This window comes from Rhinolophus hipposideros (genome assembly GCF_964194185.1).
Source record: "Rhinolophus hipposideros genome assembly, chromosome: 7".
In the NCBI taxonomy this organism is placed as follows: Eukaryota; Metazoa; Chordata; class Mammalia; order Chiroptera; family Rhinolophidae; genus Rhinolophus; species Rhinolophus hipposideros.
In genome coordinates, this window is record NC_138053.1 from 77,213,716 (window position 1) to 77,234,793 (window position 21,078).

Consider the following 21,078-nt stretch of genomic DNA (forward strand, 5'->3'; position numbering starts at 1 on the left):
GCAACCATACTGAGAATGAACTCTGATGAGGAAGAAAATTGTACCAGACTCTTAGAAGATATGCAGGTGTTGTATGTGAGGAGGGAATGAGCTGTATGAGATGAAGGATGAAGGACCCTTCCCAAGCTGAAAAACCAGGAAGCCTTTAAAATGTTAAGGATATAAATAAAAAAAACCCCAAAAACAAACAAACAAAGAAAACTCTCAGCAAACTAAGGGACAGTAAATAGAAATAAATAGGTTAAGAGCAATTATTTCTAATTTAAGTATAAAATGAAATTAATAATGTCTTAAGTATCTTTGTTTAGTTTTAATAAACAAAAGATGTTTATAACCCCTTCCTTCTACAGGTTCACGCTTTACCTCATCTACATAGTCCTGTTTTCCTTATAAAATCTTAAATCCTTCAACTATAAATTCTCCTACCACCAGAGTTTCTATTTAGTCTCTTCTAGTCTCAGATCAGTTTACTATCTCCAGCTTGAGTTTCGTACTTGCATGGGAAATACAGAATGATTACAAGGAAGTTTAGACCTAGGAAATCAAACCAATCAAGGAGTAAGGGAATAAATACAATGAGAATATGTCTTGAAGGAAAAAAAAAATCTACAGTTTCCCAGGTATTTTAAAACATTCTCCGTATAGAAGAAAGACACTCGAATTTTATTTTCCCATTTCTGAGATAAATAAAAATTCTTTGGCATAAAATGGCTTTCTGGAAATCATTGCTGAGGATCCCAGAATTCTTACTATGCATCGAAATACAACAGCTGCCAAACGGCTGAAATTAGAGGAAAAGATATTTTATTCTGAGAAAGTTTTAAGGCTCAAGCACTAGCGAACTCATCTTAATGGAGTCGCAAGGTAAACCAGTGTACTATTTATAGTGCCTACAGAAACATATTCTTTTACCTTCAAGTTCAATCAAGAACAGCATCTTTCTTCTTTCTGTTCTCACTCTATTCTGGTGGTCTGATTTGTAATTAAACTTCTGATGCCCATTTCTCTTATTTCAACACAGGATATAGACAAATAAGTCATAATAAGCAGGGAGGGTTCACACCGACGTTGGGACTGCAGGCTCCTGCCCGTGGCCGTCAATTCACACTGCTGGTAGGTGTCACTAAGCAAGGGTTACTATCCCCCCTGGATAAAAACGTTACAATGTGAGGGCTCCCAGCCTCTGAGCTTCTGCTCAAGAAAAAGCATTTGGAGATTACCTGCTTAGCTTCTTTCTCTCTGCAGAGAAAGAACAAAAGTAAGACACATGGATAAATTCTCTTGAAAAAAAGAACGGTCTCTGCACTCCCCTGAGGGGAGCACAGGCAAGAGAGCTGAAACCCAGGTGGCAAAGCCAGGCAAGGAGGGAGGACAGAGAAATCTTTTTGGGTAGATGCTACGGTCTCCTAGGAGTTCTGGACGTTACAAGGGGCAGGAGATTTTAAGAAGAGTGCCATGTGTATGAATTTGGACCCTACCACCTAAGAGTCATGCAAAGAAATACTGGCATCCCTTTTAGGCAGTGCTTTTCCAAATGAGATGCCAGCTCATGCCCTGAGCCCCAAGATTAATTAAAGTAATTAGTTAAACATATAATTACTACATCTCTAATTCTACTAGTTAACCCTGTATTGCTGAAGTATCCGATTTATTCATTAATTCTTGAAACTACCTTACAAGATCCAAACAAGTAACTTGAAGGCTACATACACTCTTTGTTCAAATTCACCGCCATTCTTTGGTAGGAACCAGAAGCTCAATTATCTTCTTTTGGATAGTGAGCTATCTGAGGTCAGCAGCCTCATTGGGGGCATAATGCCTGGAATAAGAGGGAAGGAGGCCTGACCAAGTTGAAGATACTATTTCTTGTGGTTTTGAAAAAACTTGCTGTACATCTACATTTGACATAAGGAAGAATTTTCCAGCCCTTTGGGATGAAAGAAAGGAAACCTTCTTGTAAAGAAGTGATGATATTAATCCCATGACAATTGGAGTATAACACTTCCAAAAACATAAAAATAAAAAGACGGACAGGATTTCTTTTTTCGTTGCATACCCTTGATTTTGTGGAAGTTGCTGAACACGTACAAAATCAACCCTTGTAAAAAACTACCAGATTAAACAGAGACTATTCTGCATCTGAGCAGAGACCTAGGAGGTAGACCCAGCTCAACCGTGAACTCACTATGCAGCTTAGGGTAAGTAGCTTCACTCTCTTGGACCTCCGTCTCAACCCCTTTCAAAGAGAGCAGCAGATTCTTATAATATTTACCACTTAAATATGTCTATTCTTCCCATTCCTTGACTCTCCAGGACAGATAGCACTAGAAGATTACAGAACTTTTCCTCTAAGCCCAGATGAAGCCTTTTGGAATCAGGGAGTTGATTTGAAAAAACTGGAAAAAAAAACAAAACCCCACAAGGGGTCTATCTCCCCCAATTCTAAAGGCCACCTTCCTTTGTAAGTCCCCCAGACACTAGTATAGTATTCTAATATTTAAATCTGCTCACAGAGAAAATAATCAATGTTTGGTGAATTCTTTCAGTCAACTCAACTGTACCAGCCATTTTAAGCAAAAAATTTTGCGTTGGTTTTTCTATTTTGCTGGTCTTTCCTAACCAGTTTGTGGCACACTAATATTGAGGTGGAAGTTTTAAACAACTGCTACCAATAATAACAGATTTTAACACATAGGGACATCTCCTTGGATCCCTGCTTTCTATTAGCTTTAAAAAACAAAAATACTTACAGTAAAGTTTCAGGTATTATATCATAGCACCGACTGAGTGAAAGGTGTTGGAGGTAGTTGAGCTGGAAAAATTCCGGAAAGCAGTCCTGCTTCAGCATGATACTATCACTGTAACAGAGCAGAAGAAAAGATTCAAAACCTACCCATCAATTCCAGATGGAGAAGAAAAAAATAGTCTACTACTTAGTTCCTTCAATTCAACATAGTTAACAACCTTTCGTCATTCAATGAGCAATCATGACTTTTCACTTTTTTTTCTAAATGAAAAAATACCTTAAGTCTAGATGGACAAGGTTGGGGCACCTTCCAACTAAGGTAGAGACATCTAGAAAAAAACAAAAAACAAAGTCACTATGAAACGAGGATTAAGACAAGGCTATCTGCTCTCAGTACTATCATTTACCGTTGTGCTGTAAGTTCAGAACAATAGTCATACACTATTAGAAAGAAAAACAAAATTGTCATCTTGGTAGATTTTCTACCCTGAAGATCCGAGAGGATCACCTGAAAATTACTGGAAACAGTAGGAGAACTGTGTAAAATGATTGGTTAACAACAATCCATAGCTTACGAATGTATCAGCAATAACTGAATGGAAATATTCTTTTAAAGTCCCATCCACAACAGCAAAAAGCAAACCCCAAAACCATTCTAGTCATATGCCACATAACAACATCAATGACAGACAATATATGCAACGGTGGTCCCATAAGATTACAATGGATCTGAAAAATTCCTCTCGCCTGGTGATGCTGTAGCTGTCAGAGACGTAGCACAAAGCATGGCTCACACGTTTGTGGTGAAGCTGATGAAAACGCCTACTGCGCTGCCAGCTGTATAACAGTATAGCGCACACAGTTACGTAAGGTGAGTAGTACTGGATAATGATTAATAAACGGCTATGTTTCTGGTTTATGGATTTAGTAGAGTTATCATTATTTTAGTGTACTCTTCCCATTTTAAAAAAAAAAAAAAAGTTTGCTGGAAAACAGTATGCCGTGTTAGGCCAGGAGCTGCCTCATATACCTTTGTGTACTGCATCTCTTAATCGCACCATTTTTCTCTTGCACTTGATTTAATCTCATGTTGTTTTGTACACTGACAGGCTGTACAAGCTTGTGGCCTAGGAGCAAGAGGCTACACCATCTAGCCCAGTGTGCAGTGGGCTGTACCATCCAGGGTTGTGTAAGTGCAACTCTGGGATGTTTGCACAATGACAAAATTGCCTAACATTTCTCAGACGTATCCCATTAGACGTATCTCAGTCGTAAAGAGGCGCATGACTGTATAAACAAACAACATATCATAAAGGTAGGAGTTAAACTCAATGGGGGAAGTCACGGATTATTAAAAAACAATATGGCTACCACAACTGGGAGCAATGTATTTCTGCACCTTAAATGACATATCCAAATAAATTCCACACATATTAAAAAGTTCTAAGTGCAAAAATACAGATTGAGTTAGGCGTTTCTAAACATAAAAGAAAACATAAAGGGAACTGATCATTTATTACATAAAAATTTTAAAACTCTTATCATGTTAAAGCAAAACAAATCACTAACAATTAATTCGAAAAGACTCAGAAAACTGGGAATATTTGCAACATACATTAAATAGTTAGTAGTCTTATTATACAAAGAGCAAAAAACGATAATAGAAAATGGGCAAAGAACATGAATAGATACTTTGCAAAATATAGAGATAATAAAAATGGAGCAAGAAAGGCAAACTAAAATTGAAATAATTGCTTTTCAGCCATCAAATTAAAAAATTCTATTATAATACCCAGAATTGATGAAATATAATAAAGCAGGTCTCCCCATATACTACAAGTGGATATTTAATTTTATGCAGCCTTTCAGGAGAGAAAGTGATTTTTTAAAAAATACAAGTGTTGAGAGTATTACACACTTTGCTCTTTGGCTCAGTGATTTCACTTTTAGAAAAACAGAGATGGGCATAAAGATATTCTTTGTAGCAACAGTTATAATAGCCCTTCCTCCAATTAGTTTAATATGTTAAACTTCACCCATTTTTCGTTAGCCTCCATCCATTCTTTGGAATACAATGCTAATAGTAAGTTATTAAAAAACTTTTAAATAATATCTCATGACCTTAAAAATACTCAGGGTATACTGAAAACACAATACATACAATGCATTATAATCTCAATTTAGTTAAAACACAAACTCATATTTACACATAAACTTACACACAAAGAAGGGGTGCAGGGAAAGCTGGAAGAAATACACCCAAACATTAACTGCAATTACCAAGGGTGGTCGGATTATAGATAAATTTTCAGATTTTCGAAGAAAGTCACATGTGCTACGTGGTAATCAGAAAATGAATCAAGAAATGTTACTTATTTTTAAAAACAGACAAACTTCATTTGAATGTTTGAGGGTTTTTTTTCTTCTTCTTACAGCTATATCTTCAGCCCCATTCCCCCTGCCCCTGAATCCTAGACTTGCATTTTCAATGGCCTCACATACCCACTGGGATATGTAAAAGGCACCTCAAATTTATCCCTAAAATCAAATATTTGATTTCTCCTCTAAATCTCCTTCCCTAAAGTCTTTCCATCCCATAAGTGGTAACTTCATGGATCCCGTTGCTTAGGCCAAAACCCTGGGAATCATACTTGACTGTTTTTCTCACATCCCACATCCAATCTGTTACTAACTCCTGTTTTGTCGGCTTTCAGTTGTGCCCCAGGTCCTATCATTTCTTACCAACTCGAATGTTAACACCCTCATCTCCTACAGCCTTTCTCATCACAGCACCAGAACGAGACTTCTATAACGTGAGTCAGATCATAGCATTCCCTGCTCAGGATACTCGAATGGTTTCCCATCTCACTCGGAAAAAAATCTGAACAAAGCGTTTGCCTTGGTTTAGGGCCCTTGGCTCTCTCATCCCATCACTGTTCTACTCCCTGCTATACATTGGCTCCCATATTAAGGCTTTTGCACTTTGCTGGTCCTTAGTTCCAGAATGTGCTTCCCTCACGTATGTACAGGGCTCACTCCTTCAGTTCTCTGCTCCAGGGTCACTTCCTCAGAGAGGCCCTCTCTTTGATCATTCCATCTGAAAATAGCCGCCTTCCTGCTACACTCTACCTGATTGCTTTATTTTCCCTCCTTGCATTTTCACCTTCTTTCATAACATTTAGTTATTTGTTGATTATCCGGCTCCCCCACTAAAAGGTAAGTTCACAAGAGTAACTTCATTTGTTTAGTTGAAGGCCACATCTCCCAAGTGTGGAACAGGGCTTTGTGCATTGTAGGTACTCAATCCACATTTGTTTACTGAGTGACTGAAAAATGAAGAAAGTGCACACCACAGTTTTGAGTGATGCATCATCTAACCAACTAACCAGCTATCTATAAAATCCCAAATCAGATGCAATCTTATCTTGGGACCACCTGGGAAAGAATGAACCCTGGGGGATAAAAGTGGTTAGTCTCCATCTCTACCCCCATTTCAGTCCTCCCGTGGTGGGAAGGGTTAATAAACAGTAGTCTTTTATTTTTAAAATAAAAGTGTTTTTAAACTTTTAAAAGTATTTTAAACTGTTTTAAACTGCCAGCATTCCCTCTTCACTGTCCGCTTCATTTCACCACAAACTGCAGGCCCATTTGAGCTAGAAGGGACCTTAGAAAATACCTAATCTAACCTGTCATTTTAAAGGCGAGCCCATTTCAGCTAGAGAAGCCAAGGTCAAATCCAAGACCAAAAGCTAGGTTTTCCAAGGCCTCCTCCAGTGCTTATCTACCGTCCCCTAGGGAGGTTGTAATGGTTGGCTGGGAGTGGCAATAACAGCCAACAATTACTGAATTCTCAAGAACCGTTTAGCATGCTGCATGTCTATTAAATCATTTATTCCTTACTATGACTCTAAGAAGGGGCGTTCTATTATCTCCATTTTATTGATGAGTCAACTGAGGAACCCGGGAAGTTAATCAACTTGCTTAAGAACACCCAGTAAACGGCAGAGTAGGCCAGTCTAGGAGCTAAAATAAAATCCACATTATCTATAATGAGGTAGTGTGCCACTGTTAAGACATTAATTAAAAGAAAACTAACACTTCAACTTATACTCTGCATCTTTGTCCTCGCCCTGAATGTGTCCAGCAAGCAGGGTTTTAGTATCTATTACTCCTGCCAAAACTCAGTGAACAGGCTACCTATTCTTTTTCAAAGGGATAAAGAGTTTTAAGCCAAACTTGGGCAAAATTAACGGCTCTTTGCCTACAGCACAGTTGTTCGACCTTGCACCCAAAAGCTCATTTTGTTTCAGAAAAATTCACAATAAAGAAATAGGAAATTCAGATATGGGAAGGAAACGCAAATAGAGCCCTGCCTTCTCTTCTCTTGGGGATGAAGAAGGAAGAACAAGTGGCAGATTCAATTTGAAGAACATACTCACTGGTGGGAGTTTAAAATCCTCGGAAGGCAATTTGGCAAGCACCTTCCCAAGTTTGAGAACAAAGCCTAACCCTTAACTCAGCAATTCCACTTTTAAGAATTCATCCTTAGAAATGCGCTCAAAGGTCTTTCTCTGTCCATGACAAAGCTGTCCATAAAAGGAAAAAAACTGGAGAGATTCTACAGGTACATTACAAGATCAAATGAATGAATTATTCTTGAATCAATACAAATGATTCCACATCAGGGGTGTCACTAATGAAATGGGGATATCTGGGGGGAAAAAAGCATATTACAAAATATTCTACAAACTGTGTCCCATTAAAAAAACACATTTGGATAGGAAAGACTGGCAAGATGATGGTGAGATTATGGATGATTTGTTTTTGTATTTACCCATATGTTACATTTTTTTTTTGAGAATAACTATAAAATACTGTAATCAGTTTTAAAACTATGTTTAGAGGGAAAATGTGTAGAACAGAAATATTGTTTGTGGAGGGGAGGAGTAAGAAAGACACAGCTGCTGCTTCTGCAAATCTCTGAAGACAGCGTCTCCTTGTCTGAAAACACAGGCATCTAGACTCAGCAAGGGCAAAGGTCCCAAGCCCCCGCCACTCAGCCAGCGTCTGGCTCTGACCTTCTATATCTTGATATACGCGTATCTTACCAGAGGACACACCATGTCCTAGAGAAGTAGTTTTCAAATACTACTGAATGTCTAAGAAAGCACAATCTGCAAATGTGTGATTCTTATCTTTTAAAATATAACAAAAGCTATAGTAAACAAAACACACTCAGGTGAGCTAACACCCATGTCAAGACACCAAGATGGGCTTGAGGTATGTTGTTAGCCTAACTTTTGGTGCAGCCCACAGTCTGAGATTGCAAGGTGAAGCTGGTAAAAAAAACACAACAAAAAACAAAAAGAAAACACTGCCATTTGCAAACACTTATCTTTACAAATCAAAGTATTCTCCACATTAGACAAAGTGTAGCTGAAAGCTGAGGCTCCTGAAGAGTGTAACTGTCACGCATGATTTCTGACTTCAAACTCCTGTGTCCATCTAAACACCCTCACTGTCCTTAGACTCAATTCAAAAGTTCAAATTTTAAGCGTGAACTTACAAACAGTGTTTCTAACAGGGCTTTTCAACCTTGGCACTACCGACATTTAGGACCAGATGATAGTTGGTGTTATTCTGCTGTTCTGTGCATTCTTGACTTCTACCCACTAGATGCCAGGGGCACCCCCGCAACCGTGACAATCAAAAATGTCTCCAGACCTCTCCAAGTGTTCCCTTACAGGCCAAACTGCCCCTGGTGGAGAACCGTTGCTTAATACAATTAAACACTGTACTTATCTCCTTTTATGTTGGAGTTTTAGCTAAAAATGTAATTGATTAAAAGAAGTTCTTCTGTTTAAAAAATAAATTGTTTGAAAGCATGAAGATTTCCACTTCTAGATCCCGGATTCGAATCTTGACGCTACCCGATTAGCTGTTTGCTGTTACCTAACCCTTCCGATCAGCTGCCTCATCTGAAAAACTGGAAATAAGAACACAGGCACTGCATTAAACGATACAACGTGGGTAGGATAGCACTTAGGAGACTCTCAGTAAACCAAACCTACTATATTGCCAAGGCCCCAGGGTCCCGGAGCTCTTACCTGATCTCTGCAGATTCTTCCGGTAGCCGCTGAGATTCAGCTGGGTGATAGTCTCTGACACATGCGCGACAGCCACTTGCACGTGTTTTTCAGTGAAGTCAAAGCACCAGGAGAGGTTTAGCTCATCCAATCTGCACACCAGAGGGGCAATAAGAAAGCATGAAACCATCAGGCAGGCATGAGTTCTCTAGGCAGCACTGCCTCAGGCTGCAAAGCGAATACAAAGCCATAGATTCCTTACCATTTTATGCACAGAACCTCTGCCTCTCTAAGCAGCTACCTTTGCTCACCTGAAACAGGCTTCTCCCGTTTGACACTTCCCTGGCACTTTGCCCCAGAAAGTCGCCGGCGGATCTGAGCCAAGGCTTGAGTGGTTGCTGCCCCCTTGTGGAAATGGAGGGGAGCACTGTCCTCCCTCAGGGCTCAAACCTCTCATTCCAGAACTGGAAGTAGAAATTCCAGCCCCTGTTTTCTTAACCACCCAGGTTGTTAGCAAACAACCACACAGACTAAACCACCATCTGAGATGCTTTGAAAAACTGACTCCTGATAAAGAGACGCTGACATTGCAAAAAGCTATTTCATCTTATTTGGCCTCTAACTGAGCAAAGGACGGATTCAAAGAAAATGTCCAACCTTTAAACCACACACCCCATTCCTGGCATTCCTGAGAAAATGCAGGATTTTGATAATGTTCTTCTCCAAAAGCAATCTACTTTTATCCGATCATTAAGGAGGCACAGGTATACTGCTATGAGATACATGTAGAGACCAGGGACACTAAAAAGCAAACATGCACACACTACTGTGTATTCACTTAGTAATATCTGCACATCTGTAGCCTTTATTTATACACGGATGTTAATATACAATATAAATGATATTTTTACTGGAATCAGCCCAATTCACGGTGTGTATTTGCAATGTACCAAATTTAATCAAAACATGTTAAGTTAGGTCTACAGATATTATAGAAGAAAAAAACCTGGTGGTGTAGTCAGGTATAAACAGATTTCTTTTAACCATACTGTTGATGAACACATTACTACATTTTCCTGATTTTAATAACAATGGAAAAAGGGATCACTACACAAGTATCCTTTGCAAACTTCATCATTTTGGGTCTTGAGTTTGGACAGAAAGTTTAGAGGGCAAAGGTTATTATTGCATTATCCAAATCAACAGCTCGGAGTTAGGAATAGCTCAAGATATTTCCCAGTTCTATTCAGATGTGAGGGATAATTGTATATTTGAAACAATAGCTCGACAGTCACGTCTAAAATCTTTCCTACCTGGAACAGCTGCTCAGCAAAGTCTTCAGGGCCGATTCGGAGAATCCAGAACACCCAGAAAGGTTCAGTCGCACTAAATTTGAGTTCTGCGCAAGATTACTGGAAAAAGAGAAACATGTCTGAAGAATACCAAGAAGACACTCTTATTTGATCAACAAGCATGCTGAAGAAAGCAGGCTAGTGAAGTAGTCGAGCAGACAGGCCTTTAGGTCAGAGGTAAGTTTAAATTTACACCTCACTATCTGTATGATACCGACAGGATGCTTTGCCTTAGTTTACTCATCTGTGAAATTTACTCATCTGTATCAGTACTTTCTTGGTAGAGGTGTTAAAATGAAATAACGTAATAAACGGCTTAGCACAGTGCCTGACACAAAGCAGAGAAGAAACATTCATCAATGTACTTAAAACTTTTTTAGAAAGCAATGGAACACACATATTTCCATTTCCCCTATAATTGGAATTAACTTGTAAGCAAATTTCTACTTATAAAGTTACCAGGTTCTTTCAATTAAATGTCTCAAATTTGCCATCTCCTCCACATTCCCACATGTCTCATGGAAGTGAAACTCAGTGATTAAAAGAGAGTTCCAGAATCAGGGTGTATTGCCAGGTTCAAATCTCAGTTCCGTCACCTACTAACTGTGACCTTGGACATGTTCTTCAGTTTGTGCCTCAGTTTCCACATATATAAAAAGGGACCAATAAGAATATATTTTATGGCGCTGTTGTGAGGGGTAAACGAGAATACTTTCAAGGAACTTAGAATCTGGCACATAGTAAGTTTTCAATAATAGTAGCTGCTATTATTATTATTACATTAGGTTTCATCCTTTCTCACGAGCACAATGTCCTAAGTAATCTAGTTTCTCCCATGTCTGACCGACACTCCTAGGTGCCCGGAGAGTAAATTTTCTAGATTACAACTCTGCCCATGTTCCTTCCATTATCAGAACTGCTGTCTTCACCACACTTCCCTCTTTAGTCTACAATGGAGTCTGGGCATTTTACTGCATGGCAGGGGCCCATTGAGATGTGATCTTTATCTATCCTCAGCTTTTATCACTCCCTCACTGAGCCCTGTGCTCCAGCAATTCCCAGTTATTCATGAGTTCAGAACCACGCAGGCAGCTTTACCTAGACTGCTTCCTTTCTCCTACCACGGGGAGATCTCCCCGAATATCTTCAATATTCAGCTTAAGAGTCACTTCCTCCGAGAAGGTGGCCCTCCCTAAATTTAATTAGGCCTCTCTGCGTGTTGCCACATATTCATCACCAACACATGTAACAAGCACACCGCACTGCAGTTATCTGTCTCTCCTAGGAATGAGGCACAGACCATGTCTTTACTCATCCTTGTATCTCTAGAACCTCGCAGAAGGCCTGACATAAACTTAGCATGCACACTCTGGTTACCTAGATGAGTCCTGGAAAGTTTTGCAGAAGCTGAAATGCTGCACTGGATATTTTTTGAGTCCCTCTGGATACAGACAGAAGGGCACCATAGTTATACTCAGGAAACAAAATTAATACACAGAACAGTTGCCTTTGGGACATACCCCTGGCTGCCACTCACTTGACAATGGGATCCGAAAGCTGTAGGCCTTCCAGGCTTAGATTCTGCAACTTGGAGCACAGAGACAGAATGCCATGAAGCGTAGACACATCGATGACCGAGTTCGACAGGTCCATGTGCTGGACACGAAAAGGGCTGAACACAGAAGAGAAAGAGAGGCTCTATACGGTAGCTCACACATACATCCAGATTAAATACAATCCGTCGTCCTCCCCCAATGAGCAGCCAAATCGCAAAAAAGACACTAAATTCACATTTCAAGTATTAGCTATAGCTTTGGTCATAAAACAAATTGCTCCTAGCCGATTCTCATTCTCATTCATTTGAAAATTCAAGAGGGATTTTGTCAAGTCAAGATGATGCTGCCAATATAGTCCCACTTGGAAATTAATCAATGGGCATCATGAGAATGAGCTGGATGTGACAAGGATATGATGACTTCCGGCGAGGATGAGGGGTGGCACGTAGTGACATTGACCAAAACAGGGACGATAGGGAAGAGCAAGTTGTAAAGGGGGGGGCTGAGTTGACTGTTAGATATGTTAATACTGAGGTACTTGGAGAAAATTCAAGCATGGAAGTTTGAGGTCATTACAAACAGGAGTTTGTTTGAAAGACGGGGCTGAAGCATGGATGTTTGAGAGTCCCAGCATGTATGTAAATGTACAGGACACAGCCTGTCCAAGAAGAGTGTGTGATGAAGAAATAAGGCAGCTAGGGACAGACTTAGGGCATAAACAAAGGACAACATGAAGGAACAGCCAGCCACAGGAGAAGGATGAAAACCCGTGGGAGCTGCCATCTGCTCGTGGAGAGAAGGGAAACAGCACCCTCGTCGGATGCATGTTTTATCCTTAACTCTGCTGTCTTTAGCTTATTTTTCTGTTCAGGACCTAGTCATTCTACTCAAGTTTGAGACAGCACTAAGCCATACTGCAAAACTATCAGTAACAAGGAAATAGTTTTTCAAAATATTCTGCAAAACAAAAAGAGGGCATTTCTTCAGGTTGCAAATTTGTCCATGAGAGGATAAGAAACCCAGGGCTCCAAAATCTGAAAAGACTTCCCGTACTTTTCTCTAGGCTGTCCTGGGTGTGCTGCTCAGTGCCCTGCTGGCTCCTGCCTCATGGGGTTCACCAGGCCCAGAGACCGAGCTCCACACATCAGAAGCTACTGGGCATCTTTGACCCTGGGAAGAGCCCATTAGTAACCCTGAGTTAAAATGGGACCAGTGTCACGGAAACCTGTGCCATGTTCAACCCCACGGCCACTCAGCAAAACATGCAATTAACTTTCCACACTGCACACATGACCTGTCACAGGCTATGTAAGGCTGGCCATAGAAATAAAGAAGTTTCCATCTGTTTTCCACCTCAAGATTTAGAAATCGTCTTTTCAGGGGGTTTTTGTTTTTTTACCTGAAATGTTCAACTAATGATGAGTCCACAAATGACCGTGGGCAGCAGAAGGCAACCACCCCTCGAGACAGCAACCGCCCAATCACATCTGGGTGCAGGTTTTTACCTGTGAGGTCTAAGGTCTGCCATAGAGACTCGTCAAACCTGGAAAAGAGGAGATGCTTGATTTGGTTAGGCTCTCAACACGTTACTAACAAGGCGGACATGGCCAAGAGATGGCCTCATAGCAAATTCTGGAGAGACCTTTTGTGGTCAGAGAGCAGATTCCAGACTTTCAGCCTCACGTGGAAAGGTGCTGGCTCAGGTAGTAGATGGCCATCAGCTGTAACTAGTTGACCGTCAGCTGTAACCATTTAGCCATTGGTCAGTGATATAACTGCCATGGCTGAGCTAGCAAGCGCGGATTGCAGTTAGCAAGTTGTTGGTTGGTTGGCAGAAAAGCAGGCTGCAGAATGCGACTAGCAAGTGTGGTTGGCAGAGAAGCAGACGGCGGGTGGATTATGGCTAGGAAGGTGGGTTGGTTGGCAGAGAAGCGGACGACAGGTTGCGGATTGTGCGGCTCCTGCTTCCTGTGTCTCCAATCCAGCCGCCAGCGAGAATATAGTGGTATGACTCCCCTATCCATGGCTCTGTTGGTGTTCCTTTTTGGCCTCACATATCCTGTGTTCTGATGCGGGGAGCAGAACCAGAGACCCTGCATGACACCTTTGTTTCTAAGTTGGCTATAAATTAGCTACGATATGTTAAAGGCGCTACTCAATGTTTCTTGGTCATATCATGGAGAAGCTATCATCCTCCTCTTCATACATGTTTCTAAGTTAGATGGCTCAGGGCTGTTACTAGCGATGCAATGATCTGGACTCAGGGAAAACAATTCCAGCATTCAATCCTATTTGATAACTTTAGAAATGACTGTTGAAATTGCTTAATTGAGTACTGATGAGGTCATAGGTTCAGAATGGCCCAAATGACCCCATTTGCCATTTTTGTTAAGAACAGGTTACCACGATTACCCTAAATAACATGCAAATATAAGCTAAAGAAGGCAAGTTAGCATTACTTTGTTGTGAGGTATGGCTATTGGACATCTACTAAGAAAAGGTCATAGTTCAGCTATGTTTTACACAGTATCTTTTACATTATATATATAACAGAAATGTACATGTATACATAAACTAATGTGAAAGGAAAAGGGAAAAATACTACTTATACTTTGGATAATGTTTCTAAAGCAAAAGGAGGTACCAAAATGTACTGAACACTCAATAAAGGAGCTTTAACATCCACAGGGTAATTCAATTTACCAAAAAAGAAAACACAAGATTGAGCACATGAGGGAACACTTTAAATGCCTAGAATTTTAGTTTTTAATACTGCTTGAAATAAGGAGAAAGCCAGCAAGGGCTTTGAAATAATTCTACATTAAGAAACTGTTATTTGATCTCTGTTATTAAGAAGGCAGGACTGCAGTGCCTGGCACATAACAAATGCTTAATAAATATCAGTTATTATTTTAATGACAACTGAGATGAAGATTAATAGACTGCGTGAAAGAGACAGCTGGCGGAAAAAGACCATCAAACCAGGGTCACTTGGGTGGGGATGAGTGAAACAGCCACCACCTGCTCCCTCATTGCAGGTATGCAAACCTCCCCCTGGCTCTTCTAAGCAAAGAGCCCACTCCTGTAAATATTAATAGCTAGGGTGTCTTATGTCCAGGACACCCCTGAGTGGAGGGAAAGGAGCTCCTGCTAGCTCACAGAGTCCTAGAAATGTGGAAGAAGAGAGATAGATGGCCAGAGGCTGGAAGGGGATGACAAGGGGTGAAAATGGAAAAACGTTCAAACTGAACACAAAGCCTCTTTCCCTGCATCTGGCCTATTACCACCTTCCCAGCTCCCCAAGACTTCCCGTGTGCAGCTCACTCTCCACACCTGAAAGGTGTTGCCCAAAAAACCAACAAAACCAAAAACTGTGGCTGCCATGTGCTGAACACATGGGAACTGTGCCAGCGGCATCTTTGTATTTCATCCTCGGAACCGTCCTGTCCTGAAGGTACCATTAGCCCTCTTTTATTTGTGGGGGAATGAGGCTCAGGAGTGTCACACAGAGCCTCAGTGGCAGGGGCTGGGTTCCCACTCACTCTTTTTATTTTATTTTTTATTATTGAATACGTTCCCCAAATTAATTTTCAAAAAACCCTGAGGCCATCTTGTGGCTACCAGCTGCTCCCTAATCCCTTCACCTTCCCCCTTATCTCCACCCCGCCCCCACCCATCTAACAACTCTTGGTTTTTTCTTTGTGTCCCCAAAACTGTTTCTGATTAGTTCATTCATATTCTTTTCTTTAGATTCCGCATATAAGTGAGATCATATGGTACTTGTCTTTCTCTTTCTGACTTATTTCACTTAACATAATGTTCTCTAGATCCATCCATGTTGTTGCAAATGATAAGATTTCTTTCTTCTTTATGGCTGCGTAATACTCCATTGTATAAATGTACCAGTTTCTTAATCCAGTCATCTACCGATGGGCATTTCGGTTGTTTCCATATCTTGGCTATAGTGTAAAGTGCTGTAATAAACATAGGAGTGCATACTGATTTTTGAATTGGAGTTTTGGATTTCTCCGGGTAGATGCCTAGGAGTGGAATTACTGGATCATAGGGTAGTTCCATTTTCAGATTCCTGAGATACCTCCATACTGTTTTCCATAGTGGCTGCACTAATCTGCAATCCCACCAACAGTGCACTAGCGTTCCCTTTTCTCCACATCCACGCCAGCATTTGTTGTTTGTTGATTTATTGATGATAGCCATTTTGACTGGAGTGAGGTGGTATCTCATTGTGGTTTTTATTTGCATTTCTCTGATGGTTAGTGAGGTTGAGCATTTCTTCATATGTCTTCTTGCCTTCTGTATGTCCTTTTTAGAAAAATGTCTCCTCAAGTCCTCTGCCCATTTTTTAATTGGGTTGTTTGTTTTTTTGGAGTTGAGTTGAGTAAGTTTTTTATAGATTTGTGATATTAATCCCTTATCAGATATATCATTGGCAAATATCTTTTCCCATTCAGTAGGATCCCTTTTTGTTTTATTGATGGTTTCCTTTGCTGTGAAAAAACTTTTTAGTTTGATGTAATCCCACATGTTTATTTTTTCTCTTACTTCCCTAGCGCGAGGGGATATATCAGTGAAAATCTTACTCCGGGTAATGTCCATGAAGTTTCTTCCTATATTTTCTTCTAGATATTTTATGGTTTCAGATCTTACATTTAAGTCTTTAAGCCATTTTGAATTTATTTTTGTATATGGTGTAAGGAGGTGGTCCAGCTTCATTTTCTTACATGTCCCACTCACTCTTAAGCCACAACTCTGTGTCCTCTCCCACTGGACTCACCCCCCAGCCCACCCAGTGTGAGGAACTGCTGGGCCTCACGCACCCTGAACCTCTTCACTCTCATCAGTACAGAGTCGGTGCCCAGTAAACATGCGCTACACCAAAGGCAGGGAAAAGAGGTTTTCAGAAAAAGGTAAATTTTCACCTCCAGCAGATTCCTCCCTTCCACTCAGAAATAAGACACTAATTATTAATAAAAATTGGAAGACACTTACTTTGTTTTGTGCTACTATATTTTTCTTGGTTTATAGTTTCACCAGACCCAAATGAATGAACAGATAACTGTCCTCTCCTCTGACTCCCCTCCAAATATACCTAAAGGGGTGAGAAATACTTACGCCAGGTGATACCACCTCTTACAGATGCTGGACACTTTGAGCAGTTCGGGGAGGCACAGGCAGGAAAAGATGCCTAAGAGTAGCTCATCTGGAAGGGAGTCCCACGAAACACCTTTGACAGAAAAAAAACAAGTTTTCCCACCACCATGCTTTCACTCTGTCAAGTCTGTTAACTCTTTTTACGCACCTAAAGAATACACAACATTTAGCTTGGAATGGGAATTTCACACGAATCGAATTACTCATCCTCACAATTGTTTTTATATTCACCCACTGTCTAGGTACCTTGAAGTAAGCACCACACTTTCTTAGCAAAGGAGAAAAGGAAACACCAAGAATACTTTTCCTAACATTCTTCCATCAGTGCCTGCTGGGCAATCTTCAACAAGGACTATATTAAGGATTGTTCAGAGCAAGTCCCCACCCATTTTCAGATGCCAGACCACAATGTCTAAGACAAAACATATGGTGATGGAAGGAGAACTGACTCTGGGTGGTGAACACACAATGGGATTTATAGATGATGTAATACAGAATTGTACACCTGAAATCTATGTAACTTTACTAACAATTGTTACCCCAAAAACTTTAACAAAAAATGTCTAAGACAGCGTGATGCTTTTTTGTCCCCAAGGAATGCCTCCTTGCTCTCTGAAGTGGATTCAGTGGAGTATTTATCAAGCAGTGCCCTTATTTAAAAATCAAATGAACCTTCCTCCCTTTTCTTTCAGGTTTACAGAAAGCACTCAGAAGTCAGTTTACCTAAAAGTGTAATGTCAGACAGGGGCTTTCATCTTTTATTAATCAACAAAAATGTACTGAACACTTATGGTGTCCGGGGTTGTTTTAGGTGTTGGGGAGACAAAATACTCATGGAGCCTACATTCCAGTTGGAAGAAATAGACAATCACACATAAAAAAAAAAAATCTGTAAATTACGCAGTAGATTAAAATTGATTAATGCCATGCCGAACAATTAAGCAGGGTAAAGGAGTGGAGTATGAGGTGGGTGTTCAAAGTCTGAACAGGTGGTCAGGGAAGGCCTTACGTAAGACATGGCAATCACTGAGCAGAGGCCAGCACATGGTGAGGGAGCCGGCCTGTAAGTATCTGGGGTGTGTTCCTGGTACAGGGAACAGTATGTTTGTTTTGAGGAACAGCAAGGAGTCCAGTGCAGAAAAACAGAGTTGGGGGTAAAAATATGAAGTCATGTAGGGCTTTCTTCCTCATGATGAGATCTTCGGCTTTGACTCTGAATGTGCCGAGGAACCAGTAGAGAGGGTTCTATGCATAGGAATGACAGGATCTCAAGTAAATTTGAAAAGGATTACTCTAGCCACTGTTCTCAGAAAAAACTAGAGGGAGAAAAAAGCAAATACCGGAAGGCTAGTTTTCTTAGTCTTATAAAAGCAATCTCTAAACAGCTATCCACCAAGTATTAAACGTTTGCCTACGAATGTATAGACTAATGCACAAGATCAGAATAATATGACAATGGCCAAGGAAACAAGTATGCCCGGAAGAAACACTGAGTGTTTAGTTCAATAACTTGCTGTCCCTGTCTCTATGTTCTTTCAATCGATCTACACCACTTCTAGCGCTATCCTCTCCTCTCTGTGATGGTTAATTTTATATGTCAATTAGACTAGGTCAAGGGACACCCAGAAAGCTGGTTAAACACTATCTGGGTGTGTCTGTGAGGGTGTTTCGGGATGAGATTAACATCTGAATCAGGAAACCAGAAAAAAGCAGACTGCCTTCCCTAACGTGGGTGGGTCTCATCCAATCCGGGGTCTGATGAGAAAAGGCTGGTTAAGGGAAAACTGGCTCTCTCCCTTCTTTTGAGTGAGGATGTGGGTCTCCTGCCTGCAACCTGGGACTGAAACTTACACCATGGGCTCTCGTGGGTGTCAGGCCTTTGGGTCTTTCCAGCCTTCATAACTCATAACTGCACAAGCCAATTCCTTGTAATAAATCTCCATGTGTCTCCTACTTGTTCTGGAGAACCCTCATATACCCCCCCAAGCCCCATTTAAAAGGTGTCAGTATTGACTGAACACGTACACTGTACCAGGCTCTGGCATAACACGATGAAGAGTATCAGGAAGGCTGATACACATGGCAGCTGCTGCCTCGGGGTGGTATTCCCGGGCAATCTGTCTCAATCAATCATGCCTGTCCTCAATTAGAAGCCTTCAATAGTGCCTCCTCCGCCAAATATTTAGCCTAAAGTCTATACTGCTTAGCACAAAATTCAAATCTTTCATGTCAGGGCCCAACTCATTTTTCTAGATTCATCATCTAGAAATATGTTCCAGCTATTTTAGAGCTACTTGTTAATTCTTGGGACAAGTCATTCTGTGTTATATCTCAGTGCCTCTGCATGGGCTGTGGCCGCCCCTGACTGCTATTCATTTAAAATCAAGTTGCTATGAAAGCCCCGATTCCTATGGAAGGCCTTCCATGATATCACCAAAAACAGGTCACTGTTTTCACAACTTATTTACTTACTTATCTGTCTAGGTGCCCACTAGACCACAAGTTCTTGAGCACAAGACTTTTTTTTAATTTTTGTTTTACAATCTTTGTATTTCCAGGGACTAATACCACGCCTGAAACATTCATCCATTCATACATTTATTGAACATGTAATATATATTCGGGTCTGTTCCAGAGATACAAAGATGAACAAGGCATGGCCTGCTCAGAGTTTGCACACAGACAAACAGGAAATCTCCATGAAGTATCATAATGAGATGCAGTGGGTTTCAGAGTGCTGTGCTGTGCAGCGTATGCGGATGGAGAGGTGGTCAGGGAAGCCTTCCTGGAAGAAGTGGCTGCTAGCAAAGAATGAGTAAGAGATGTGCAGTTCCTCAACTACTGCCTGACCCTCTCTCTTTAGAGGATAAAATTAAAGGATTGACGGAGGCTCTGAAACCTAGGGGTAAAGGGAGAAAGGCAGATCATCTATGCTGACCTTGGACCGTGACCCGAGGAGGCAGCTGGAGATGGCCCTGAGGCTGTTCAGTGTGGCAACAACCCTCCGTCACCACCACAAAGCTCCTCCAAGGTCAGCGTGGACAAAGGACGCAGGTTCTCAAACCAGACTCCTGCTCTGCTCTCCAAATTGGAAAAAAGTTGATGGACAGGCTTTTCTCAAGTTTTTCTTCCATTGAGTCCTAACTCCCTGACCTTTGCTGCCTCTTGTATCTGTAGATCAGGTTCTAGCATTTGATTTAGCAAAAACTTACATCCTTAGTTATTTTGAATCTTATGGTGAGATTTACTAAGATCTGCAAAGACCATCCTGGCAGCAGGTGCTCAGCCTCCCAACAAGTGTGAGGACTCCTGGATTGGGGAAGAAGCTTTGACTGGAATTCGGCTACGCTACCCCCAAATCTGTGACCCTCAGGCAGGTTACTTAATCCCTCTGGGCTCAGTTTCTACATCTGTAGGAATGAGGAGAGAAAGATTACATTGCAGAGTTGTTCACTGCGGAGATTAATGTACGAGAAAAGATGACGCAGCACATTCACACTTTCTCTTTCTTGCCTCTATTCCTGTCCTTTCCCCATGAAATCTGCGCATTTTTTTCTTGTGACCTCTTTGTTTCAATGCTGCTTGGAATTTTCACCTATGTGAAAACACCCACAGTCTCAGTGGGGTTTGGACAAGGGGGCTGTGCTGTGATTTACCAAGACCCTCAAATCGCCCTGTCTCTAAGCCTAGGAACCCCAGAAGCAGATCCTGAGATCTGAATTCAAGCAGTTTATTTGGAAAGGGATCTCAGTAAGCCCTGGAAAGAGTGGAGAGATGTGGAAGGGAAGGCAACCGATTCCCTTGTTAATAAGCAGATTATCACTATGAGCAACTGGGGTTCAAATCTGCGAGGACCGCAGGAGACCAGCCCAGAACCGTCTCAGCTGAGGGCATGGGTGCTGGGGTATTAATCCAGCATCTGTTGTTGGTCACTCGCTTCTGGGAGGGAGGCAGGAATGTTAACTCCCCAGCATGCCTGCCCAGAGAAAGCCCTGAAGCTTTCACATCTGCATGCAGGAGAAAGCCTTTGGCATCTAAGGGAACGGTGAGTTCCAAGGAGCTAAGGAGAAGGCACTGAAGAGCCCACTAACAATGGGGTGGGAGTGGGAAGTGAGGGAGGCTTGCTGTGAAGTGCAAGGCAGGAGAAATAGAATTAATGAACTTGG

The 21,078-nt window shown here is 41.2% G+C and overlaps 1 protein-coding gene across 3 annotated transcripts in view; it reads right to left on the reverse strand.

Annotated features, from left to right (window-relative positions):
• The window catches only part of SKP2 (S-phase kinase associated protein 2), a 33,176-nt gene that overhangs the window by 4,073 nt on the left and 8,025 nt on the right, over window positions 1-21,078 (reverse strand). For all 3 annotated transcript variants that reach the window (XM_081054203.1, XM_081054201.1, XM_081054202.1), the window contains exons 3-9: window positions 16,874-16,985; window positions 13,140-13,283; window positions 11,722-11,856; window positions 10,146-10,244; window positions 8,854-8,984; window positions 3,024-3,075; window positions 2,751-2,858 (exon numbers count right to left, since the gene is read on the reverse strand). In XM_081054203.1, the coding sequence (XP_080910329.1) occupies window positions 2,751-2,858; window positions 3,024-3,075; window positions 8,854-8,984; window positions 10,146-10,244; window positions 11,722-11,856; window positions 13,140-13,283; window positions 16,874-16,985 (781 nt within the window). The remainder of the gene's footprint in view (window positions 1-2,750; window positions 2,859-3,023; window positions 3,076-8,853; window positions 8,985-10,145; window positions 10,245-11,721; window positions 11,857-13,139; window positions 13,284-16,873; window positions 16,986-21,078) is intronic.